The sequence below is a fragment of the Apus apus genome, chromosome 24 (genome assembly GCF_020740795.1).
Source record: "Apus apus isolate bApuApu2 chromosome 24, bApuApu2.pri.cur, whole genome shotgun sequence".
In the NCBI taxonomy this organism is placed as follows: Eukaryota; Metazoa; Chordata; class Aves; order Apodiformes; family Apodidae; genus Apus; species Apus apus.
The window spans coordinates 4,168,455-4,187,884 of record NC_067305.1 but is presented as its reverse complement, the minus strand read 5'-3'; the positions used below and the strand labels follow the sequence as shown (position 1 = coordinate 4,187,884).

At 48.0% G+C, this 19,430-nt stretch overlaps 2 protein-coding genes and 1 long non-coding RNA gene across 3 annotated transcripts; 2 read left to right on the top strand and 1 right to left on the bottom strand.

Annotated features, from left to right (window-relative positions):
• Nucleotides 1–8,557: 8,557 nt before the first annotated feature.
• TMEM38A (transmembrane protein 38A) lies at nt 8,558–14,968 on the bottom strand. The gene is made up of 6 exons (XM_051640051.1): nt 14,786–14,968; nt 12,544–12,700; nt 11,839–12,023; nt 11,134–11,221; nt 10,903–11,020; nt 8,558–10,615 (listed from the first exon to the last, which is right to left on the bottom strand). The coding sequence occupies exons 1-6, from the start codon at nt 14,907–14,909 to the stop codon at nt 10,394–10,396; spliced, it is 894 nt and encodes a 297-aa protein (XP_051496011.1). The 5' UTR covers nt 14,910–14,968; the 3' UTR covers nt 8,558–10,393.
• Nucleotides 10,497–13,037, top strand: LOC127394208 (uncharacterized). The gene is made up of 2 exons (XR_007891607.1): nt 10,497–10,581; nt 11,700–13,037. It is a non-coding gene; the product is annotated as an uncharacterized LOC127394208 (long non-coding RNA).
• Nucleotides 14,969–14,991: 23 nt separating the features above from the next.
• On the top strand, nt 14,992–17,733 carry SMIM7 (small integral membrane protein 7). Its single transcript, XM_051640052.1, has 6 exons — nt 14,992–15,144; nt 15,179–15,339; nt 15,426–15,467; nt 15,806–15,858; nt 16,374–16,464; nt 16,963–17,733. Exons 2-6 carry the CDS (start codon nt 15,314–15,316, stop codon nt 16,976–16,978), a joined length of 228 nt encoding a protein of 75 aa, XP_051496012.1. The 5' UTR covers nt 14,992–15,144; nt 15,179–15,313; the 3' UTR covers nt 16,979–17,733.
• Nucleotides 17,734–19,430: the final 1,697 nt, after the last annotated feature.

Genomic DNA, 19,430 nt, shown 5'->3' with positions numbered 1-19,430 from the left:
TCAGTAATGTTTAATGTTGTAATTCTGAGACACTGAAGCAAAGGAGAGAAAGAGAAACCTGCGAGCTCCACCCTCGGTGTCTGTGTTGGTTTATCCCATTCCTCTTTGCTTCTTACACCACTGAGCAGATCTGAGAGCACTTGCTGGTATGAATCAGGCTTCCAGAAGAGTTTCCTTGGTTGTACTGTTGCTTGCTTGAGTTGTCCCCGTTTTTCTTTCTGGATTTTACCACACACACTGCCAGGATGTTTTGGAGTAGGTTATACTGAAGAGGGGTGGACTTAGGACAGAGAAACTTGTCACGAGCTGTATAACCAACTCTTGTTATTGCAACAAACCTGTCTGCAGTTGGCACAGTTCTGGTAGCAGTTGTGTACACACACTGCACAACCAGCAAGGCACCTGTGGGAACCAAGCTCAGAATAAAGCACTTAGTGTGTAGCAGGATTTGATTTAAAATATCCCACTTCCCTCCAATGGTCCCTTGTTACCAGACAGTTTGAACTCAGTAGAACTGGGTCAGGTGAAGAGCAAGGAGGAGTGGGGGGGGAAGAAACCATGCTGCTTGTTTCTCCTTAGAGCATGATAGGTGATTTGCTTAATAGAAACGTACAGAAACCTTTCTTGCTTTGCCCTTAAGCTCACTGCTGCTCTTTGAATATTCTCTTTTGAAGCCAGAATATTTTTCTCTGCTATGTGCTGGACTACTTCAGCTATTGCCTTTAAATTGCAGTTTCTAGTCACAGTATTGATACACTCCTCTGGACTTGGTATTCTAGCCTTTGCTCTGGCAGTTGCACAAACTGTTTCTGCATGGTTTCCTTTCTTACAACATGAAGGATGCTACAAGGGTATTTAATAGAGGAAGGAGTGCAGACTTTTTCTCACAGTTGTTGGCATTTCACAGTTACTCACCACTTGCAACACCCCAGACTGTCATGGACTGATCCAGTGTACAAGTAGTGATCATCTTTTGATCACTCTTGGAGAGCTGGGAATCCTGTCAGTGAGATCTTGCCTAACAGCTCAGGGCAGCAATCGACTATGGACTCTCTCAGCCCTGTAGCACCTCATAATAGCACAGCTCGTGCTCCTGCTGACAGCACTCCAAGTCCCAGAGGCACTGCAGGGAATCTGCAGATCCACTGAGTACTCCCTGCTCTCCATGGCTGCTTTCCAAGCAGATCTGGCTTCTGTGACCTTCCAGAGGAAACACTTGGGCACACACCCTCAGGTACTGAGCTCTGGGGGAAGCAGAAACCAAAGTGCAGTGGTGCAGGACTAAGAGTGCTGCTGGTGCTCCCATGTCATCCAGTGTGTCAGTCAGCAACCCCTGCTCTGATAAACTCCAGACCTGGAAACAGCTGGGGAGGGGAGAAGATAGTACCTGAGCTTCCTTTTCCTGAGTCCTATTTAAGAGGTAAAACAACACACCTTAACTAACTCGTGCAGGAACATGCGTAAGGTCAAAGGATACTGGAAGGCAAAACATTGCCTTCTTACTCTGAAACAACAGTTTGAAGCACTTGGAGCCATTCCTTCCCCTTGCTTCCTCTGCTCTGGAATATCTGTAAACACTCCTGCACATCCTGGGCTGTGCTGGCTGTTTACCTCTTTCTTTGGCAAGAGCTGGTGCTTCAGATGTGTGTTCCATCTGGCTCCTGCTTACAGATGGGTAACGAGGCAGCTTTTAGGAGTTCAAATTTAAAACATTGCAGAAATGAAATTGTATGTCAGGCTTCAGGTGCAGGCTAGCTTGAGGCTGGCCCTCTGGGTTGATCAAGTGTTCTCCATTCAGTGTAGAAAAGGAGAACAGAAAGGCTTGAAGCAATGAAGAGAAGGGTCAATTGTAATTTTCTTTTGAGAAGTGTGTCAGTGTTAGGAAAATCTTCAGAACTGCAAATCCAACCCCCAGACAGGTTGCTGGGCATCCAGACAGCCCCCTGAGAGAGACGTTTTGAGGCTGTGTTTCCCCAACTGGACCCCCCCTGTATTGTCTGAACCCCACAGAGTGTCAAAAGCAAGATTAGGTTCCCTCAGACATATCTAGGTCAGTGTGTGCTTTTGTTGTCCTGACAACAAAATGACCCACTTTATCCTCATTTGTTGAAGCAGTTGCAAAGGGGCTGGTGCATGACTGAGAACGAAGGCAAATGGACCTTTATCCTGTTCTCTTTCTCGCTATCATGTTTCATGGATCTCGTTGATAACAGATGGATGATTAGCTGTATTTTGGAATGTGTCTGTCCCCAGAACTAATCCTACCTTTGAGGAATCCAGTGAGGATTGTGTGGGGCTGCCCACCAACTGGCTAGAGAAATCCAGAGAGCGGAATGAGAAGAGGGGAGGGACAGACACTGCAGCAGCTTGGGCACTGCTGGCACAGCTTGCCAGTCACCTCTGGGCAAGAAGGCACAAATAACAGAATCCTGGCCAACATTTCTGTTATACTCGCACCTAAGGAGACAAAAAGGCCCCAGGATTGGCTTTGGGGTGGTGAAGAACGAAGGGAACAGGGCTGAGCCTGGGGCTCAGTCTGATTAGGACTGAAGGAAGAGGTAGAACCTGGAAGGGGGCAGCATCCAGTGCCCATGCAGTCTGGAAACAGCCAAACTGAGCTCAGAGCACAAGCCCACAGTGTAAATCTGGAACAGTGCCCTTTTGGTGTGTAAGGGAGAGAGGAGAGTAGTCAAAATTGTGGCTGGCTCTCCTGAGGTTTCTAGGGACACATGGGAGACAGTCTGAGGCAGACACTGCCTGAGTCCCCAACAGTGCCACCAGCACACAGGGTACAGTGCTGCCAACAGAGCTGTGAGCTGCAGGGAGCTGATCTCATGGTCTCTGCCTCTCCATTGCTGGCCTCTGGTGGAAGTGGCTCAGAGGAAATCAGGTACAACTTGCACAAATATTTAATTGCTTATTTATTTACTTGGGGCTTCAATTATGCCCCCTGAGGACTGCATATTTATTCTCTTTGTTTAGCAAAACTTTTCTTCTCCCTTTCTAAAATGAAAACAGCCTGAGGAAACAACCTGGCAGTTCTGCAGGTGTCTCAGCCTCCTCTCCCCTTCTGCAAGGCTTAAAGTTCTGGGTGTGGCTTTCTCTTTGGGGCTGTCACCCAAGTGCTTCAAGGAAGCTGAGATGGGCTGCTACTGTGGGGGACCTACAGTGGTTAGAAGGAGTGATCAGAGACATTCATAGTCACAGTCAGACTGGTCAGGGTTGGATGAGACCTCTGAAGATCATCTAGTCCAACCCTTGAGCAGGGCAGAAGCATGGAACAGGTATCAGCTTGCAGGGAGACACCCTGGTGGTTGCTATGGCATTTTCATTTCTGGCTCTTTGCATGGGGAAATTGTATTTATTCCTTAGTTATTGAGAAAACTTTCTCAATATTGAGGTATTGGGCAGGAAGCAAGCTCAGACCAAGAGCTTCTTGCCTTATGTGTCTCCCCATCTGCCTCCTATTTGCTACTTTAATTCATGGCACTACACAATCATGTGCTAAGGCAGTGCAAGAGTGACTGCTAAAATTAGGATGGGGAATGGCTGTATCTGCAGCTTTCCTTGGGACTGTTCTAAGTGAAAAGTGATCCCTAATGAAGTCTGTGCCAGTTTCAGATGAGGAAAGAGTTCCTTTGGGTTAGGAATTATCATGTCTGCACTGCTGTCCAACAGGGAGCAAGCACTCTCACTGTAACATCCCTGATAAAACTCATTTGCTCTCACCAAGGTCATGGTAGTTGTGGAAAATCCTTGTACTGCTTTACACTCCAGCCCTTGTCAATTCCAAACTTTGGGCAGGTTTAACTTACAGCCCTGCCTTTTGATGAGAATCCAATCACGTGTCACATCCTTTGTCCCAAGACTGTTCCTGAAAATACATTAAACACTTCCATCCCTGGCAGTGTTGAAGGGCAGGTTGGATGGGGCTTGGAGCAGCCTGGGCTGGTGGGAGGTGTCCCTGCCCATGCAGGGGGGTTGGGACTGGGTGATCTTTAATGTCCCTTCCAACTCAAACCATTCTGTGAGGCCTACCACGACTTGGACAGGCGTTGTAGGTAAAAATCTTAACACCAGCAGTGTCCTTATTTGCTCACTAATTCCAGATATTCTGCAGTTCTCATACGTTTCTTCCAGAAACTGCAGCTCTGTTTCTGTAAATGCTGATCTGTCTCCTAAGGCTGGGAACATCTCACTGCCTGAGCAGCATATTACATCCTGCTGGAGGAGATGCTGCAGTACTTTCTTTCTTTAGAAGATGCTTTTTGTGAAATTGAGAGCCTTTCTAAGCCTGGGTGTTCTTGTTTTAAAATGGAGAGAGAGTGAATGGTTTTTCGGAAGGAGAAACTGAGTTTTGTAATTCCTGAAAATCTGAGTCATTGCTGCACGCTGCCAGCTCCTGCTTCAGGAGCTCAGTCTGGCAACTGTGTCCCAGTAGGCAGAGGAAGTGGGAAATAACTTGGATATTGTCCAAGAAAAGAAGTACTTCACAAATATTTCTTGCTTTGTTAGAGTGGTTGATGGGAATCAGCTAGATGATGCTCAGGGCTTTGAGAAAGCCTGTGAGCTTTGCTGTCCTGTGTGCAGATGGGCCCTGTGCTGCACTCGTAGAATCATCATGGAATGGTTTGGGTTGGAAGGGGCTTTACAGATCATCTAGTTCCAACCCCCCTGCATGGGCAGGGACACCTCCCACCAGCCCAGGCTGCTCCAAGCCCCATCCAACCTGCCCTTCAACACTGCCAGGGATGGGGCAGCCACAAGCTTCCCTGGGCAGCCTGTGCCAGCGTCTAGTGGGAGGTGTCCCTGCCCCTGCAGTGGGGTTGGATCTAGATGATCTTGAAGGTCCTTCCAACCCAAACCAGTCTGTGATTCACAGCACGTTGCTATTTCAGTTCAATTTGGTATGCAGTTCTGTTTGTTCTGTAGCTTTTCCCAAAAGAAATGCTGCTTTCCCCATGCTCTGTGGAAATAGATGGTGCTCTACCAGCAGATTCACTCACTCAGGACCACTTTCTGCTTCCCCACTTTCTCACAGAAGACCATAATCTGTTATTTCTCTGGCTTTTTGCCTTTTCCAGGAAACTGAACTAAGCTTGACAGAGAAAACCAGTATCTACCAGAGCAGCGGCTGCTGTTGTTCTGTTTATCTCGTAACATTGAGATTGAATAGGCTGGTGTCTATCCTTGTCTGTACTCCCTCTTTTCCTCTCTGACATACAGAGGAATAATTAAAAAAAAAATAGTAATCTGTATTTATTGCAGATAATACTTGATTAATCTTCACAGTCATCCAGCCAAATGTCACAGTTTGAGCAAGAAAATTGGTTCTATCCTGGCTCAAACCAGGATACCGAATAAAAAGAGATTAACTGACATCCTAATAATAAATCAAAAAGGCAGAGAAATTAAGTGTCTTAACTTCAGAGATAAACATCACAGAGAGCAAACATTAGGGTTTAACCTACATTTGTCAAAATCTAATGTGAGACAACATTAGGACTCCCAAGTCATGGACTTTTAGGCTGTTCCTCAAGGCTCTGCAGTCTGTGATGTGCTGTATGCATCTCACCCTGCCTCTGCCTGGAATTATTACTGATTACACTGATTCTTGTCACTAACAAATCAAAAAAAATGGGCTCACTTGCTGATTCAAGCTGTTGGTTGCAGTGGGACCAGAAGTCCCCACCTAGCAGATCTTTTTTTGGAAAGTCAGGATCTGCCAGCTGAATTGAGAGGCATCAGGGGCTGGGGCTGGGAAAGCAGCAGCTTGCTTCCTGTGGGAATGCAGCATATGTGTTAGGGTTTCTGGTGAGCTTTCTGTAATTTGCAGATCAAAAACCAAACCAAATCAACCAACCAAATCTTTTCCAGGGCCATTCTGGATTTCTTCAGGCTATAAAAACGTTCAAGCCTCTAAACATATCAGACCTGTTTCCCTACATTCCAGGTCTATAGCCTGCCTGTGCCCTAAAGCTAAGATGGAATCACTGTCTCACACTGATCTTCTTAAAAAAATGCCATTCCTTCCCAAATTCTCTTTTGGAATGTAAAGGAAACATATAAGGGTCATGAGAGAAGTATTATAAATGGTGCTTTTTCTAGGGATGGTCTGTGAAAGATGGAAATGCACAAGAAGGACCAGACTCAGAAGATACTAGTGAACGTTGATCTTAGCACTATCAACAACTTTTTGTCAGGAATGTGATCACAGAGGTGAAGTGAGTAGCAACTGTGAGTCAGAGTGGCAGCAACGTGGGCTGTGGTGTGACAGGGAGCCTGTTCCATGAGCCATCAGCCCCCACAGCTTGCTCACAGACTGCTGCCTTCACACACCACATGAGTGCAGGATTAAATTCTTAGCTGGGAGGGAATTTTGTGGGTGTTTATCACGCAGGAACCACACTGTTGGTGTCTGATGAAATCCAAGCCCCTTTAATTGGCGTTTCCTTACTGTAGATGAGCACTCAGGACAAACCAGATCTCCTTGAGGCCAACAGCAAGAGCAGCAGGAGCATCCTAAAGAGGCAAATACCAGCCCTCTGTGCAGACTGTCTCAGCTTTGGTATCAACAGTGGATTTTCTCCATTGCTACTAATTTGCCTTCTCAGTGTCCTGCCTTCCTAGTAGAGCTGGAAGAAGCTCCTGCAAAACCCAAACTATCTTTGTGAGCTTTCTAGAAAATCTTTTGCAGATGTATGTTCTGATTTTTCATTATCTTGGCAAAGAACTAAAATATCTTGAAAGGAGACATGACTGACACTGTCAGCACTGATCTAGTGCTTCACATCTTTGAAGCACCAGCCATGAAACAGGCTGCAGGAAGAAGCAGGTATTTGGCAGCTGATCACCTGGCAAGAGTTAAAAGGGACAACTTCTGTATTGCTCTGGAGATGGCCAAGGTAACAACCACCTTTATCTTCTGGGTCTTTCTGCTTAGCTGGACGATATAATTGGGTTGCTCTTTGGACAAAATGTGGAAAAATGTACAAACTGTCATTAATAATAAAAGGAAAAGGGGAAAACAAGAACACTGGTTGCTCTGTCTTGGCACTTTATTGTACTGGCTTTGCCCTTTCTCACATGAGCTCTTCAGTATAGAAATTCTTTTCCTTTGGCCTCTCATTTTTTTTACTTCAGTTAATTTGCTGTGAAGATTTTTTACTGTTTTATGTAAAATTATCCTATGGATCGGGGTGGTTTTTTTACTACTCAGTAAGGGCTGTAGAGCTTTCCCTATCTGTGAAGCTGATCTGCAATGATGGGAAAGCTGCAGACAGTGGGTTTGGCTGGCTCTGTGTAACAGAGAAGGGAAACCTGTCAATCAGCAAGAAATGCTGAGAGCAGCAACTGAAGCACTTTGCTTTTTCCATCAGGCAACAAGGGCCTCTTTGAGGATTAAACCTATGGCTAAATTTAGGTACATCTCACTGGAGTTAGTATCAGGAGTTATCAGATCAGAACATCTTTGGAGGCAATGACGTCTGTCCCATGGAAGTCTAAGCCCTGGCATGTTCCTCCCCTGCCCTGGGCTGCAGCAGGGTTTGGAGCTGGGAACATTCTGCACAGCCTGGGACTCCTGAGGCATCAGGGAGTTTGTCAAAGCACTTGAAATACCTCCTTTCATCAGCCTGCTCTTGTATATTGTTCTTGTTTCTTGCACTCCAGTGCAACTTGTATTCTTGATTGCTCTGATAAATTAAGGAGCACTAATAAACATTTTGAAAGAGTTAGGTCTGGAAAGAGACAATTGAAACCCATGGAAAATAAACAGCCCTTTGCAGGTCTTCATTTTGTGAGCCAGGTAGATGGACTGTGTCACATTTTCCACATCACTCCCATCTCTGTGCCATGGAATCAAGTTGCTCCATTCCTCTAGGAAAGGCCCAGCAGATGTTTTCATTCTGGTTGGAGCAGAGTGTTAAGGAAGAAGTATATACATTTTTATATATATATGTATGGGTGAATTAGACTTCCCAGAAGTGTAGAAGCAGCCCTGTAGAACCAAACTTCTGCTCTCTGCTCAGCAGCTGTGATTTGACTGAATCCCAAAGAGCAAGGGCTCTGGCCCTCAGAAAGCAGCAGCTCATGGTACCCTGCTAAGTAAATAGTCACACTCCTGCAAAGCTTTTTAGGTTTTTTCAGTTTTAAATAGAAATACTGAAACTTCTTATAAATATGCTAGAACTGTGTGTGTGGTGATGTGTGTATTTACCTGTCCCAGGTGAATCTCTTCCTTTCTCTTATAGTGACAAAAGGAAAGACAGAGTCAACTGGTATAAACACCAAAGGAAGTTGGTTTACAGATTTACTTCCCTGAAATCTCAAAAGTCTGTTTGGGTAACAACATTATAAATACAACCAAAGCAAAGGATCTTTTACCATGTTATTTCCATTTATAACATGCTCTGGGATCCCTGCAGGACATGTCAGAGTTTGATCTCTCTTCAGTTAGAATCATTTTGTCATAAGGGCAAGATGACTTTAAGTAGCTCAGGGTGTGCGTGGCTTCAGAGACTGCTGAGAATAAAAGAAACACAGGTGTTTCCTCAGGTGCCAGTGGACAATCAGAGTCACTTCACCATTTTTATTTGTCGATGGTTTTTATAAAACAAAATTACTCTTGAATTAGACACCTCAGAAAACATTTAGTCTTGTGCATGCTAGTGATACATCAGGTTTCAGTAGACCAGGATCTGCAAAACCAGCCAGTGAAATTGTCAGGTAGAATTCCTGTTTTCTACTGAAGGGGAAGGGAAACTCACAAAATTAAGGCACTGTCAAAACCACAAATCATTTGACCTTTTGTAATGGCTTTCACCTGCTTGTAGACAAGATTTATTTTTTTAATTAACCATCAGTTTCAATTCTGAACAGGGACACACAAAAAAATAAAAATGCTTTTTTTTCAGTCTTCCTATTTCTACAGGAGTCGCAAGATGACAGCAGCAAACTCACTGCTGGGGAGGGCAACGTGGTGCCTGACTGGAAGCCCAGTGCCACATGTGCCCTTTTCACCACAGTGACCCCAGCCCTTGGTGATTAAAAAAACCCTCAGAATGAGTTCTGGCCTTTCAGGTGACATTTTATAGAACAAAATCAGTTATAAGAACAGCTTCAAAGTAGTCTAAAAGGCAGTATTCACCAAGCAGAACATGAAGGAGCTGATACTCCTCCCTGAGCCATGCAAGGTATTTCATATTCTTGACTTGTTGGCACAAGCTGCTTTCACAGAACAGTAGTTGGGCTGAAAGGGACCTACAAGGGAGAACCACCTCTTCAGCTGGGGTGCTTTTGTCAGTCCTTTGAAGTAGCTTTAATCAGCTGGTGTGAAACCTGCTTCTTCAGCCTTTAGATCTGGATTAAGGAAACTTCCTTCCTGCATCCAGGGAGTGTTCAGGCTGTCCTTCAGCACTCCAAAACCACTGCTCCCAGCACCAGCCAGCATGGAGCTGTGGGCTTAGGACTAGACTTAGCAGCATCCATTTCTCTCCACAAAGATGCAGAGTTTTTAAAAAGCCAGTTTCAGGTCCATTAATTAGGTGCCCTGGCAATTATAAATAAATAGTAATAAATACTTATTTACACTCACACACCCTTCTTGTACCCCACAAACCAGAACCATGCTTCTTTCCTAGTTAAACAGGATCAGGTTTGAGGTGGGACACATTATTAAACAACGTGCAACATAACAGTTCAAAATAAAAACAGTACCAGTACATTGCACTCAGAGCACTTCACAGCTTCAAAGCTCTTGCAAACACAAGCTTAATTAAGTGACAATGTCCTATCCATTAAGAATCAGAGGGAAGTCAGGTGAGAAGAATGGAGTTTGGCCAGGACAACAGAGTCTATGTCCTGATTGCATATAAAATGTCACAATAATTGGAGATATGGCAGATGTGAGAGCTAGGGGAAATTAGATCAGGCTCATATGAGACCATTTAATTCCTTGAGTCTGGAATCCAATTTCCACATTGATTGTGTCTAAACAGTTTGCTGTTTAGGCAGACGTCAAAAAGGGCAATGAAAACTCAAAGGAGCTTAGGAGCTGCAGGAGCACAAGCCATGACCTCCATTCATAAACACAGTGAAAGATTTTACACCAATTGAAAATGCTGCTTCGTAATTGCTGACAGCTTGGGAACTGGCACCCACTTGTCATCCTGGCACAAACCTACAAATCCCTGAAAATATGATCAGAAGAGACAGAGACCAAAAAGCAAGCAGCAGCACAGAGAGCACAAGTGAAATTCAGGGACCCGCCTGGCAGCGTCTTGGCTTCTCCTCTGGAGCCTGAGAGAAGGACTGGAGGGTCAAGGAGGTCACAGGTGGCTTTGAGACTGCTCTGGAAGAATTTTCTTGGCCTATTTGCTGTGTGGTTGCTTTTTTATTCAGCTTTTTTTGCTTTCCTTTTCCTTGAGCCTTCATTCAGCTCCTCTTTTGACTTGGCAGGAGGAGGCGGGGGATGGGAAACCTCATGGGAGGCCCCGTGCTGATCGTGATGGTGACTTGTGTGTCCACTGGAAACGGAGCCAAAGAAAACTGGGCAGATGAGGTTTTCCAGTGGAGTGAAAGGTGAGGCATGAGAGTGAGTTGCTGTCATGAAAACCTGCCACACAAAGTGAATACTGACAGTTAGAGATCACATCCACCAGCTGTGAAATACTAACTGGTAAGGAGCATTCCTCTTATCCCAGGTAAAAAGTCTCTATTGCTACATGACTCATGGATCTCCTACCATCCTGCCTGTGGGATGGAGAATTTAGACTTTAATTCCCTAGTATGTCCAGCCAGTGCCTTCATTGGTGGCTCAGGAAGGTGAACACCCCCAGTTTAGGTCTGTTCCCTTGCTCTGGTTCAGTAGAATGGTTAGCAGCAAACCTGCTGTAAACTTACCTTGCAAACTATCATGAACATGGTGAAAAAGAAAATGAGGTTGGCTTCAGAGATAGGGAGCCAGTGGGTTTGTTGCAGAGTGAAGAGGATTGTGCCATACAAACTGGCCTTTGTAGGGCTAGAAGAGAAATAAAGAAGTTTTCTAAGAGGTTTGTGCCCTTTGCATCCAGTCCTGAATGGTTCTTTACATTCCAGTTTTGGTCTGACAGAATTTACAGGCTTCCTACTTACAAGGACATATGAAGAATTTCGTTCTTTTCTGGCTTCCAGACCCCACGCAGCAGCTGCTCAAAGTTGGACATCAAGGCAACACCAGAACCTGTGAAACAGTGACACTGGTCAGCTAGAACTGCCACACCAGAGAGCTCTGCTGTCTTTTCTAGATTCCCAAGGAATAAGGATAACCTGAGGGGAAACAAAAAGTTCCTAACAATTCTTCTCAAATTTAAAAGAAGTTAGCCTGAAACAGCAGAGCAGGGCAAATGCTTTTCTGACTTTCTAGAAAGTGTTTCCTGATGCAGGGAAAGGGCATTTGCCTCTGTTCCATTTACTGATGCTCAGATGTTTGCTCCAAACAAAAGCTTAAAGGGAAATCGACTGGGCTGTTTCAACACTGCTAGAACCCACTGAAAAGATACAGGTGAAGGCAGAGACAGTAGAACACATGAGAAAGAAAGAATTCCTCAGTTCTGCCCCCATATTTGATAGTGATTCCAGTTCTTCAAGCCTCCACTGAAGTTAGATAATGACTCAGCTGACAGCCATTCTGCCAGGACTGATAAATACCTGTGTTCTAGGGAGCTTGACAGATGGAAGCCAGCTGACCACAGCCACCAACCAGCCTGTGGTCACCTCAAGCTGCACTCCCAGCTTCTCCCATCCCTCCCCACAGGGCTGGGTGCCTCCCTCCTGCATGAAGAGTAGCTCTTGCTTCACCTTTGACCCATCCAGTAGCCATCATGATGAACCACCCGTGGTGGTAGTGGTGGTGAGCATGGTGGACCCCAGCGGCGATTTTGCGAACTCTGACCACCTCCTTCATGGCCACAAAGATGAGCTTCATGGGCAGAAAGCTAACACACTTGTAGAAGAGGTTCATGGGACAGAAGAATATCAAATACCTGGAATAAAACCACGAAGAGTTTAGGGACCCATTTGTTTGGCCTGATCCAGGATGTACTGAGGAGTATGGTGGTGTTAGCCCGAGCTACAGCTGGGAGACAGAGATGCTGGTTCTGTCATGCAAAAGCACCTACAACCTGAGGAAATTAAACTAGGAGTAACTGAGGTTTATTTGTGCACATTTCACCAACATGAGGAATAAAATGCTCCCAAATCTCTGGTGTGAGCCCCTCCCCTGCTGTGTGTGGTGGCAGGGCAGGGCAAGCTGCTCCTGCGGGTTGGCCACAGTCCAGCTGTGGCAGCTATGAATAGAAATGCCAACCATTGGACTGGACCCAACCTTTATAATCAAAACACCAGACAAACTGCTCTAGGAAACTGGGAATTGGGAACACAAAAGACTCAAAGACTCGCTCACCCCACCTCTTCCTCCCCCAGTTAATCCAAGCAAGACAAGACGCGTGTGTCACACCAACACCTCCCTTCTGCTTCCTAACTGGGGTGAAGGACCAGACTCACCAGACTGCTGTGGCCAGGATGACACTGGAGTTGTTACTGAAGTAATCAATAGGTGATTCTCCAAGTAACAGATCAGCAAGTATGTAACTTCCAAAGCAGTGGAGCATGGCACAAAGCCAGGAGGCAAAAGGGCTCTTCCGAGACATCTCCACGGCTCCTGTGAAGCAAATTCTAGATAAGACAAGGGAAATAAGCAGAAACTTCAAGACCCCCTAAGAGAAAGGGGCTTGTGGTGCATGTTCTTCAATAAAGTAAGTTAAAGAAACGTGCTTGTAAAACAAAACACAAACCATGAACAAGTACCAGCTACTGCCAAGAAACAGTATGTGCCCCCCGGAAGGTTTCAGATTAACTGAGTCATTAGAAGTTTATTAATTGGCTAAGAGTTTATATCCTGTATTTGCTGCTACTTACTGCAACCACAAAGAACATTTTTTTCCCTTGAAATCAATGTCTTTTCAGTCTAAAAATAAAATGCATACTAGTACCATTCATCCCATTGCTTCAACCTAGGTGCCCTCTAGAATTCAAGAACAATCTGTTCAGCTCTTTCATTCATAAGATAACCTGTAAAAATAGAACAGTAATGCTTAATCTTTATTTGAAAGAGGAGGATTTGAGGATTCTTCCCTGCTCCTGTATTAGTTTGGAAATGCCTTTTTAAAATACAACTAGATATGAAAAGCGTTTGGTCATACATTATGGTCTCCTCCCACAGCCTCATATTGCCTTTTATTTATTCCTCTAGCAATTTTCATCCATCTCTGCACTTCTTCAAGGAACCCTCCCTAGAACATCAATTCTGTAAGATTGTTCCATCACCTTCAACTGCTCCAGAGTCTTTTGTGCAGCGTTTCAGAGGCCAAACCCAGTTCAGTCAGCAAGTAATGGGGAGTCAAAAAAGAGAATGCTAACATATAATGTCAGCATTTCCAAGAGTGGCCAACCTTGAACAGCAGTAAGTGTGATGTGAATCAGCATGTGCTAAAACCACGACTGCTCATAGTCTTCTATCCTCAGAGACATTTGAACCAGCTGAAAACACAGTGGAAGCAAGACAGCTGCAACAGCCGTGATACCGAGCTGGTTCTATAGGAGTCTGAAGTTTAGCTTGAGGATTAAATTTAGTAACACTTGTTTTTCTTTGGCTCCACGAAGCCATGCTGTCTCCAAGGAGGAAACAGGACATTACTGTCCTGACACTGATCTTCAGGCTAGGAGTTGTGGGATGAAGCAATGTAGGAATCTAGAGAAACATACACCCCGGCCTCACCCAGACCAAGTGGGTGACTGGGCTTAAATATTTTTAAAAAGCTCTTTTCATAAGGGTTGCCTGTTAACTGTTCTGTTCAGGTCTTAATGCTGGAAGACAGCTGTAAGTGGTCAGGCCTGGAAATGTCAGCACTTCTGTTTATAGGGAGTTTAATTAGAACAGTATGTAGGTTGTACAGCACAGAGATCTCACACCTGGAGGATTTCAAAACCAGACCAAAGTGTGGGGTTTTTTTTCTCCTCAGTCATCAGGCCGTTACACTAAAACCGTTCAAAACAGAGCAAAAAAAGTGCAGACAGCATAAAAAATGCACAGTGAAGACAGCTTTGAGAGGAGCCCAAGGCACAGTCAGCCTGCAACAGCACAGAAAGCGAAAGCTAAGATGCAGATCTATCGATCTTTGCAAGATAAGCCCAGGACAACAAAGCAAGGTCAGTTCGGGTGCCTGAGAACAGATTACAGCATGGTCTGGAAGGTGGAGAAGAAGCAAGGTTTGACTCGCAGCCGTTTGGTACAGAAACAGGAGGTGAGTGTTGCCGCGGGAATAGAAAAGCCAAGTGAGTAACACGAACTCCTGGGATAGCAGCAAAGAAGTGACTGAACTTAAATACTTCAGTGTGATTGGAATCCAATCTTAAATAAAATGCAAGGTTTGTTTCCAATGGCAGAGTGACTAGTTCTTGTCTTTCCTGCTTTCCCTTTGGGCACGTGTCGGAGCCGCCGCAGCAGCGCGGCGGGGCTCGGGCCCCGCATCCCCCGCCCGGGCAGCACCGCGGGCAGGATGGCCTCTTCGTGCGCCAAAAATGTCACGTTTATAGCTGAGAAAACATGACAGCAGCGCTGCTGCTCTTCCCCCCGGGCCCCGTGTCACTCACCGCCCCCGGCGCGCGGTTCCCGCCCCGGCCCTGCCGGACGGAGCCACCGCGGCCCCCTCGGGCCGGGCGGCCGAGGGCGCGGGGCCAGACTCACCCGGCTCGTACTTGAGGTAGAGGACGGAGACGATGAAATAGGCCGTGTCGAAGAGCGGGAAGACGGGCAGGGCGGCGAAGGCGGCCGCCAGCTCCCCAAGCTGCAGGGCCCCCGCCAGCTCCATGGCGCCGCGGCAGCGGCAGCGCCGCCCGCCCTCCTTCCTTCCTCCCTCCTTCCTCCCTCCCTCCTGCCCTCCCCCCGCCGCCCGCCCCCGGACCCGCCTCCGGAGGGACGTCCCGGGCCGCGGCCTCGCCTCTAACGGGGCTGCGGCGGCGGTAGGAGGAGGGACCGGCGCAGCCCAGACCCGCGGGGCGGTTTCTTTCCCGGCCTCCGCTCCGGTGCCGGGATCGGGCCGCCGAACCCCCCGCTCCGGTGCCGGGATCCGGCCGCCGAGCCCCCCGCTCCGGTGCCGCCCCCGGGAGCGCAGGCGCGGCCCCGGTGCGCGCAGCTCCCGCAGCTCCTCCCGCAGCTCCCGCAGCTCCTCCCGCAGCTCCCGCCCTTTCCGCTTCCGCCGCCGGAGCCGCCGCCATGATCGGGGACCTGCTGCTCTGCGGGTAGCGGGGCCGGGGGGTCTCGGGGGCTCCCGGGGGTCCCGGCAGGCCGGGCCTGACCTGACCCGCTCTCTCTGTCTCTCCCGCAGGACGCTGCTGGTGAACGCCGGTGCTGTGCTCAACTTCAGGCTGTGAGCGGGCGGGCGGGGGGGGCGGGAGGCGGCGGGTTTAGGGGGGTCTTCACCCGCCCTGCCCCGCACCCCTCCCCCGACCTGCACCCCCCCCCCCGGCCCCGCACCCCCCCCCGGCCCCGCACCCCTCCCCCGGCCCCGCACCCCTCCCTGGCCCCGCACCCCCCCCTGCCCCGCACCCCTCCCCTGCCCCGCACCCCTCCCCTGCCCCGCACCCCTCCCCGGCCCCGCACCCCTCCCCGGCCCCGCACCCCTCCCCTGCCCCGCACCCCTCCCCTGCCCCGCACCCCTCCCCTGCCCCGCACCCCCCTGACCCGCACCCCCTTCGCTTCCCGCAGGAGGAGGAAGGGCACGGAGGGCTTCGGCGAGGAGACGAGGGAGCCCAGCACCGGTAAGGGCGGGAGCCGCGAGCCCGCCCCGCGCCCCGGGAAGACCCACAGGGACCGGCCTTTTCTGAGGGGAAAATTCTTGCTCAACGCGTTTTCAGGGCGCTCGAGGACGAGTTGAAACCCCCTTTGGTTTGGACGGGAATTACTCCCTGCCTGGAATAACTTATTTGCTAAATCGCAACCTAAAATCTTCCTCCGTGTTTACACACGTTTACCCAAATGGGTCGTATGAGAAAAAATACAAGGAGGTGGCAGGAATTTACAGCAGAGGGTTGTCCTTTCTTTTTTTCATAGTGTGACCCCTTTTTATCCCTTCTTGTTTGTTTTCCTACGTGCCCTTAGTAGGGATGCACTTACGGATCATTGACCTAAAGCTTCAACTTGAAGCTGTTTTTGTTCTCTGACTGTTTCGGGTTATTTTCCTGTGTCGGAGTTGATTCAGTTTTTCAGGCAGTGTTGAAAACGTCAGTCTGTTAGGTAGTTTTTTACTTCGAGGGTTTAATCTTTTGGTTTTTAGGTGACAATATCAGAGAGTTCTTGCTGAGTCTGAGGTATTTCCGAATCTTCATTGCCTTGTGGAATGTCTTCATGATGTTCTGCATGATCGTGTAAGTAACCCTGGGCAGCATCTTGTAGCCATTTCTGTTGGGGGGTTTCTTGCACATGCATCTTTTTGGGCTCCTTTCTCTCCTGTTGCTCCATAATTCCTGTTCCTTTCAGTTGTTTATTTTAATCTTCCAAAGACATTGGTTGACCTCACAGATTTTTGCTCATGTACTGCATGAAAATGTTCTCATTTAGCCTGAGAGAGAACGCTCCTCGTTCTGTGTTGCTCAGATAAATCACCATTTGGGTCAGTTTAACTTTTGGGCTGTTTTTAATTTTAGAGGTGGAGGGGGAAACCCCACCAAGTAATAGAATGTGATCAGCTTTTAGAATACTCTGTGGAAACAAGAGGTTTTAGCTGTGGCATCAGGCCAGAGGGCTGCTTTCCTTTTCCTTCTCTAGCTCTGGTCTGATGAGTGTGGTGGTGGTGAGGAAGGGCCCTGGTGTGACTGTTCACAGCTGTACCTGCCTCTCATCTTCTTTTCTCTTGCATCCACTAGGTTATTTGGATCTTGAAAGTTGCCCACAAACTTGTCTGTTAACTCAGAAGAGACTTTTGGCTGGAAGCATAACTTTTCTAAAAAGCAAAAGATGATCATACTTCCAAAATACAGCCCTGGGATTGTGGCCTGTTCTTCAGTACAAGCTCCTGACGTGCTCAGGGGACAAGACATTTCCATCCTTTTCAGCCAGTTTTGTCATAATCTGGTTCCTGCTGGTTCCCTCACAGCCAGGGGGGGATTCAGCCCTTAGGCCCCTGAGCCAGAAATCTTCAGAGTAAAATATTTCACCTTTACTGAAATAAAAAGAACTGTAAATTGTTTTGTGAGGCCTCGGGTGCTGTGCCCAGCGTGCTGGGTAGGACTGGAGTGTGACTGGCAACTGGTCTTAAAACTCTGTATTTTTAGTCACTCCCAGCTCGTGGCATGTTTGCTGTCAAGGTTACTTGGAAGTCACACTTGATTCCCAGTTTTATAAAGTAGAGCAAAGTATTGGTGTAACTTCTCACCCTTCTGTTGAGTTTTGTTGGGGAAGTAGAAAAGGATGTTTAAAAAAAAAAAAAAAAAGCTATTCTCACCTTCTCACTGTTTTCCCAACAAAACGCTTTTTAAAATAAAATGTCAGACTTTTTTTTGTTTTTCTCCTAAGCCAACATAAAGGGATTTTGAGTAGGGGAAAATAGCAAAAACAATTCTACAAGCCAGTCCTAAGGAATGGTTTTGGAATCGTCTTGGATTTGATTGAATAAAGTTGTTCTATTTAAGGGTAAATATGTATTTGATGCTGTGTTCGTTGTGTTGCAGGAGAGATCAGCACTGGTGTGTTTTGGGAAATGGTAACTGGTCTTGTAACTGTGTCTGCCTTGTGTTGGTTTTATTTCTGTTACCTTCTGTCTCTTTTCCCCAGCATCACCAAGATCATTTACGAGTAGGCAGTGCTGGGTATCGTTTAAATCAAATGTACATGATTAGCAAAGCTTCCTCTGCTTGAGTTTCTGCAGCTGTCTGACTGTTGAGGAGAGAGAGGCCTCATTTCAGGGATTCCCAGGCTCAGGTTTTACCCAGTACCTGGAATTTTCTCTGGATTCAGACTGTTGGGCACTTAAAGCAATTTCCCTGGCATCCTGCTTTCTGAGCAACACTTTGAATGAGGTGAATTCAAGAAATCAAAGATGATCAAGCTCTGCTGGTAAAGGAACGTGAATGCTTTTGTTGCTAAATAGATTTGGTGACTAAAGAGGGTGCTGTCACCTCAAGATTTCAGTTGTTCAAAAGAACAGAAGTTATCATTTGGCTCCTAAGCAGGTTCTTTAGAAACCTTAGTCAACTTTAAGCTGCTCTTAAATGCACTGGCAGGTCTCAGAGCTGGGTTGGTGGCTCACCCAGCACGGGGCAGGGTGCCTCTTGCTGTGTTGTGTTGTTGTACAGCTGCTCTGGTACCATGTTTTTGTATTATGAGCTGCTGAAACCCTGGCTTGCTTTTTGGTTGTGATTTCTTCCAAATCAAGGAGAGAAATGAGAAGGTAAATACGGCTTTATGAAGAACTCTCTTCAGCTTTTGTAGGGTTGGCAGTTTGCAATTGCTGCCTCACCCCTTCTGGAAATAAGAGTTCTGCTGCTTGGGAAAAACTTGTAGTCATATTTTTCCAGAACATGTTGGCCTTGTCACAAATAAAAGGACCTTATTACCTTCCTATGAGCCTGGAACAGGGCACCTCCAGTGGCATTAGGTCTGTGACATGGAATCCCAGACTGGTTTGGGTTGGAAGGGACCTCAAAGACCATCCAGTCCCACCCCCCCTGCATGGGCAGGGACACCTCCCACCAGCCCAGGCTGCTCCAAGCCCCATCCAACCTGCCCTTCAACACTGCCAGGGATGGGGAAACACCCGAGACACGACGGTTTATTTCCAGTATTTATTCACACAAACCCTCTCCCAGCACCTCATGGTCCCATCAGGCGTCTGGGCCCGATTCTGTTGAGTAAGGCCCGGGAAGGATCCAGCGCTTGGCGGGGCCGCCGAGCTCCCCAGGGCAGGTGTTCCCCCCAGGCCCCCCCATCCTCCCCTCACTCCCGGGGTTCCCCCGGCCCCTCATTCCCAGTGTCCCCCCCCAGCCCCTCATTCCCGGTTCCCCCCCCCCCCCCGAGCCCCTCACTCCCGGGGACCCCCCCAGCCCCTCACTCCCAGTCCCCCCCCAGCCCCTCACTCCCGGGGCTCCCCCCCAGCCCCTCATTCCCGGGGTACCCCCCAGCCCCCCCATTCCCAGTGCCTTCCCCCAGCCCCTCATTCCCGGTTCCACCCCCCCCCCCCCGAGCCCCTCACTCCCGGGGACCCCCCCAGCCCCTCATTCCCGGGGTTCCCCCCAGCCCCTCACTCCCGGGGCTCCCCCCCAGCCCCTCATTCCCGGGGCTCCCCAATCCCCCAGCCCCTCATTCCCGGGGTACCCCCCAGCCCCCCATTCCCAGT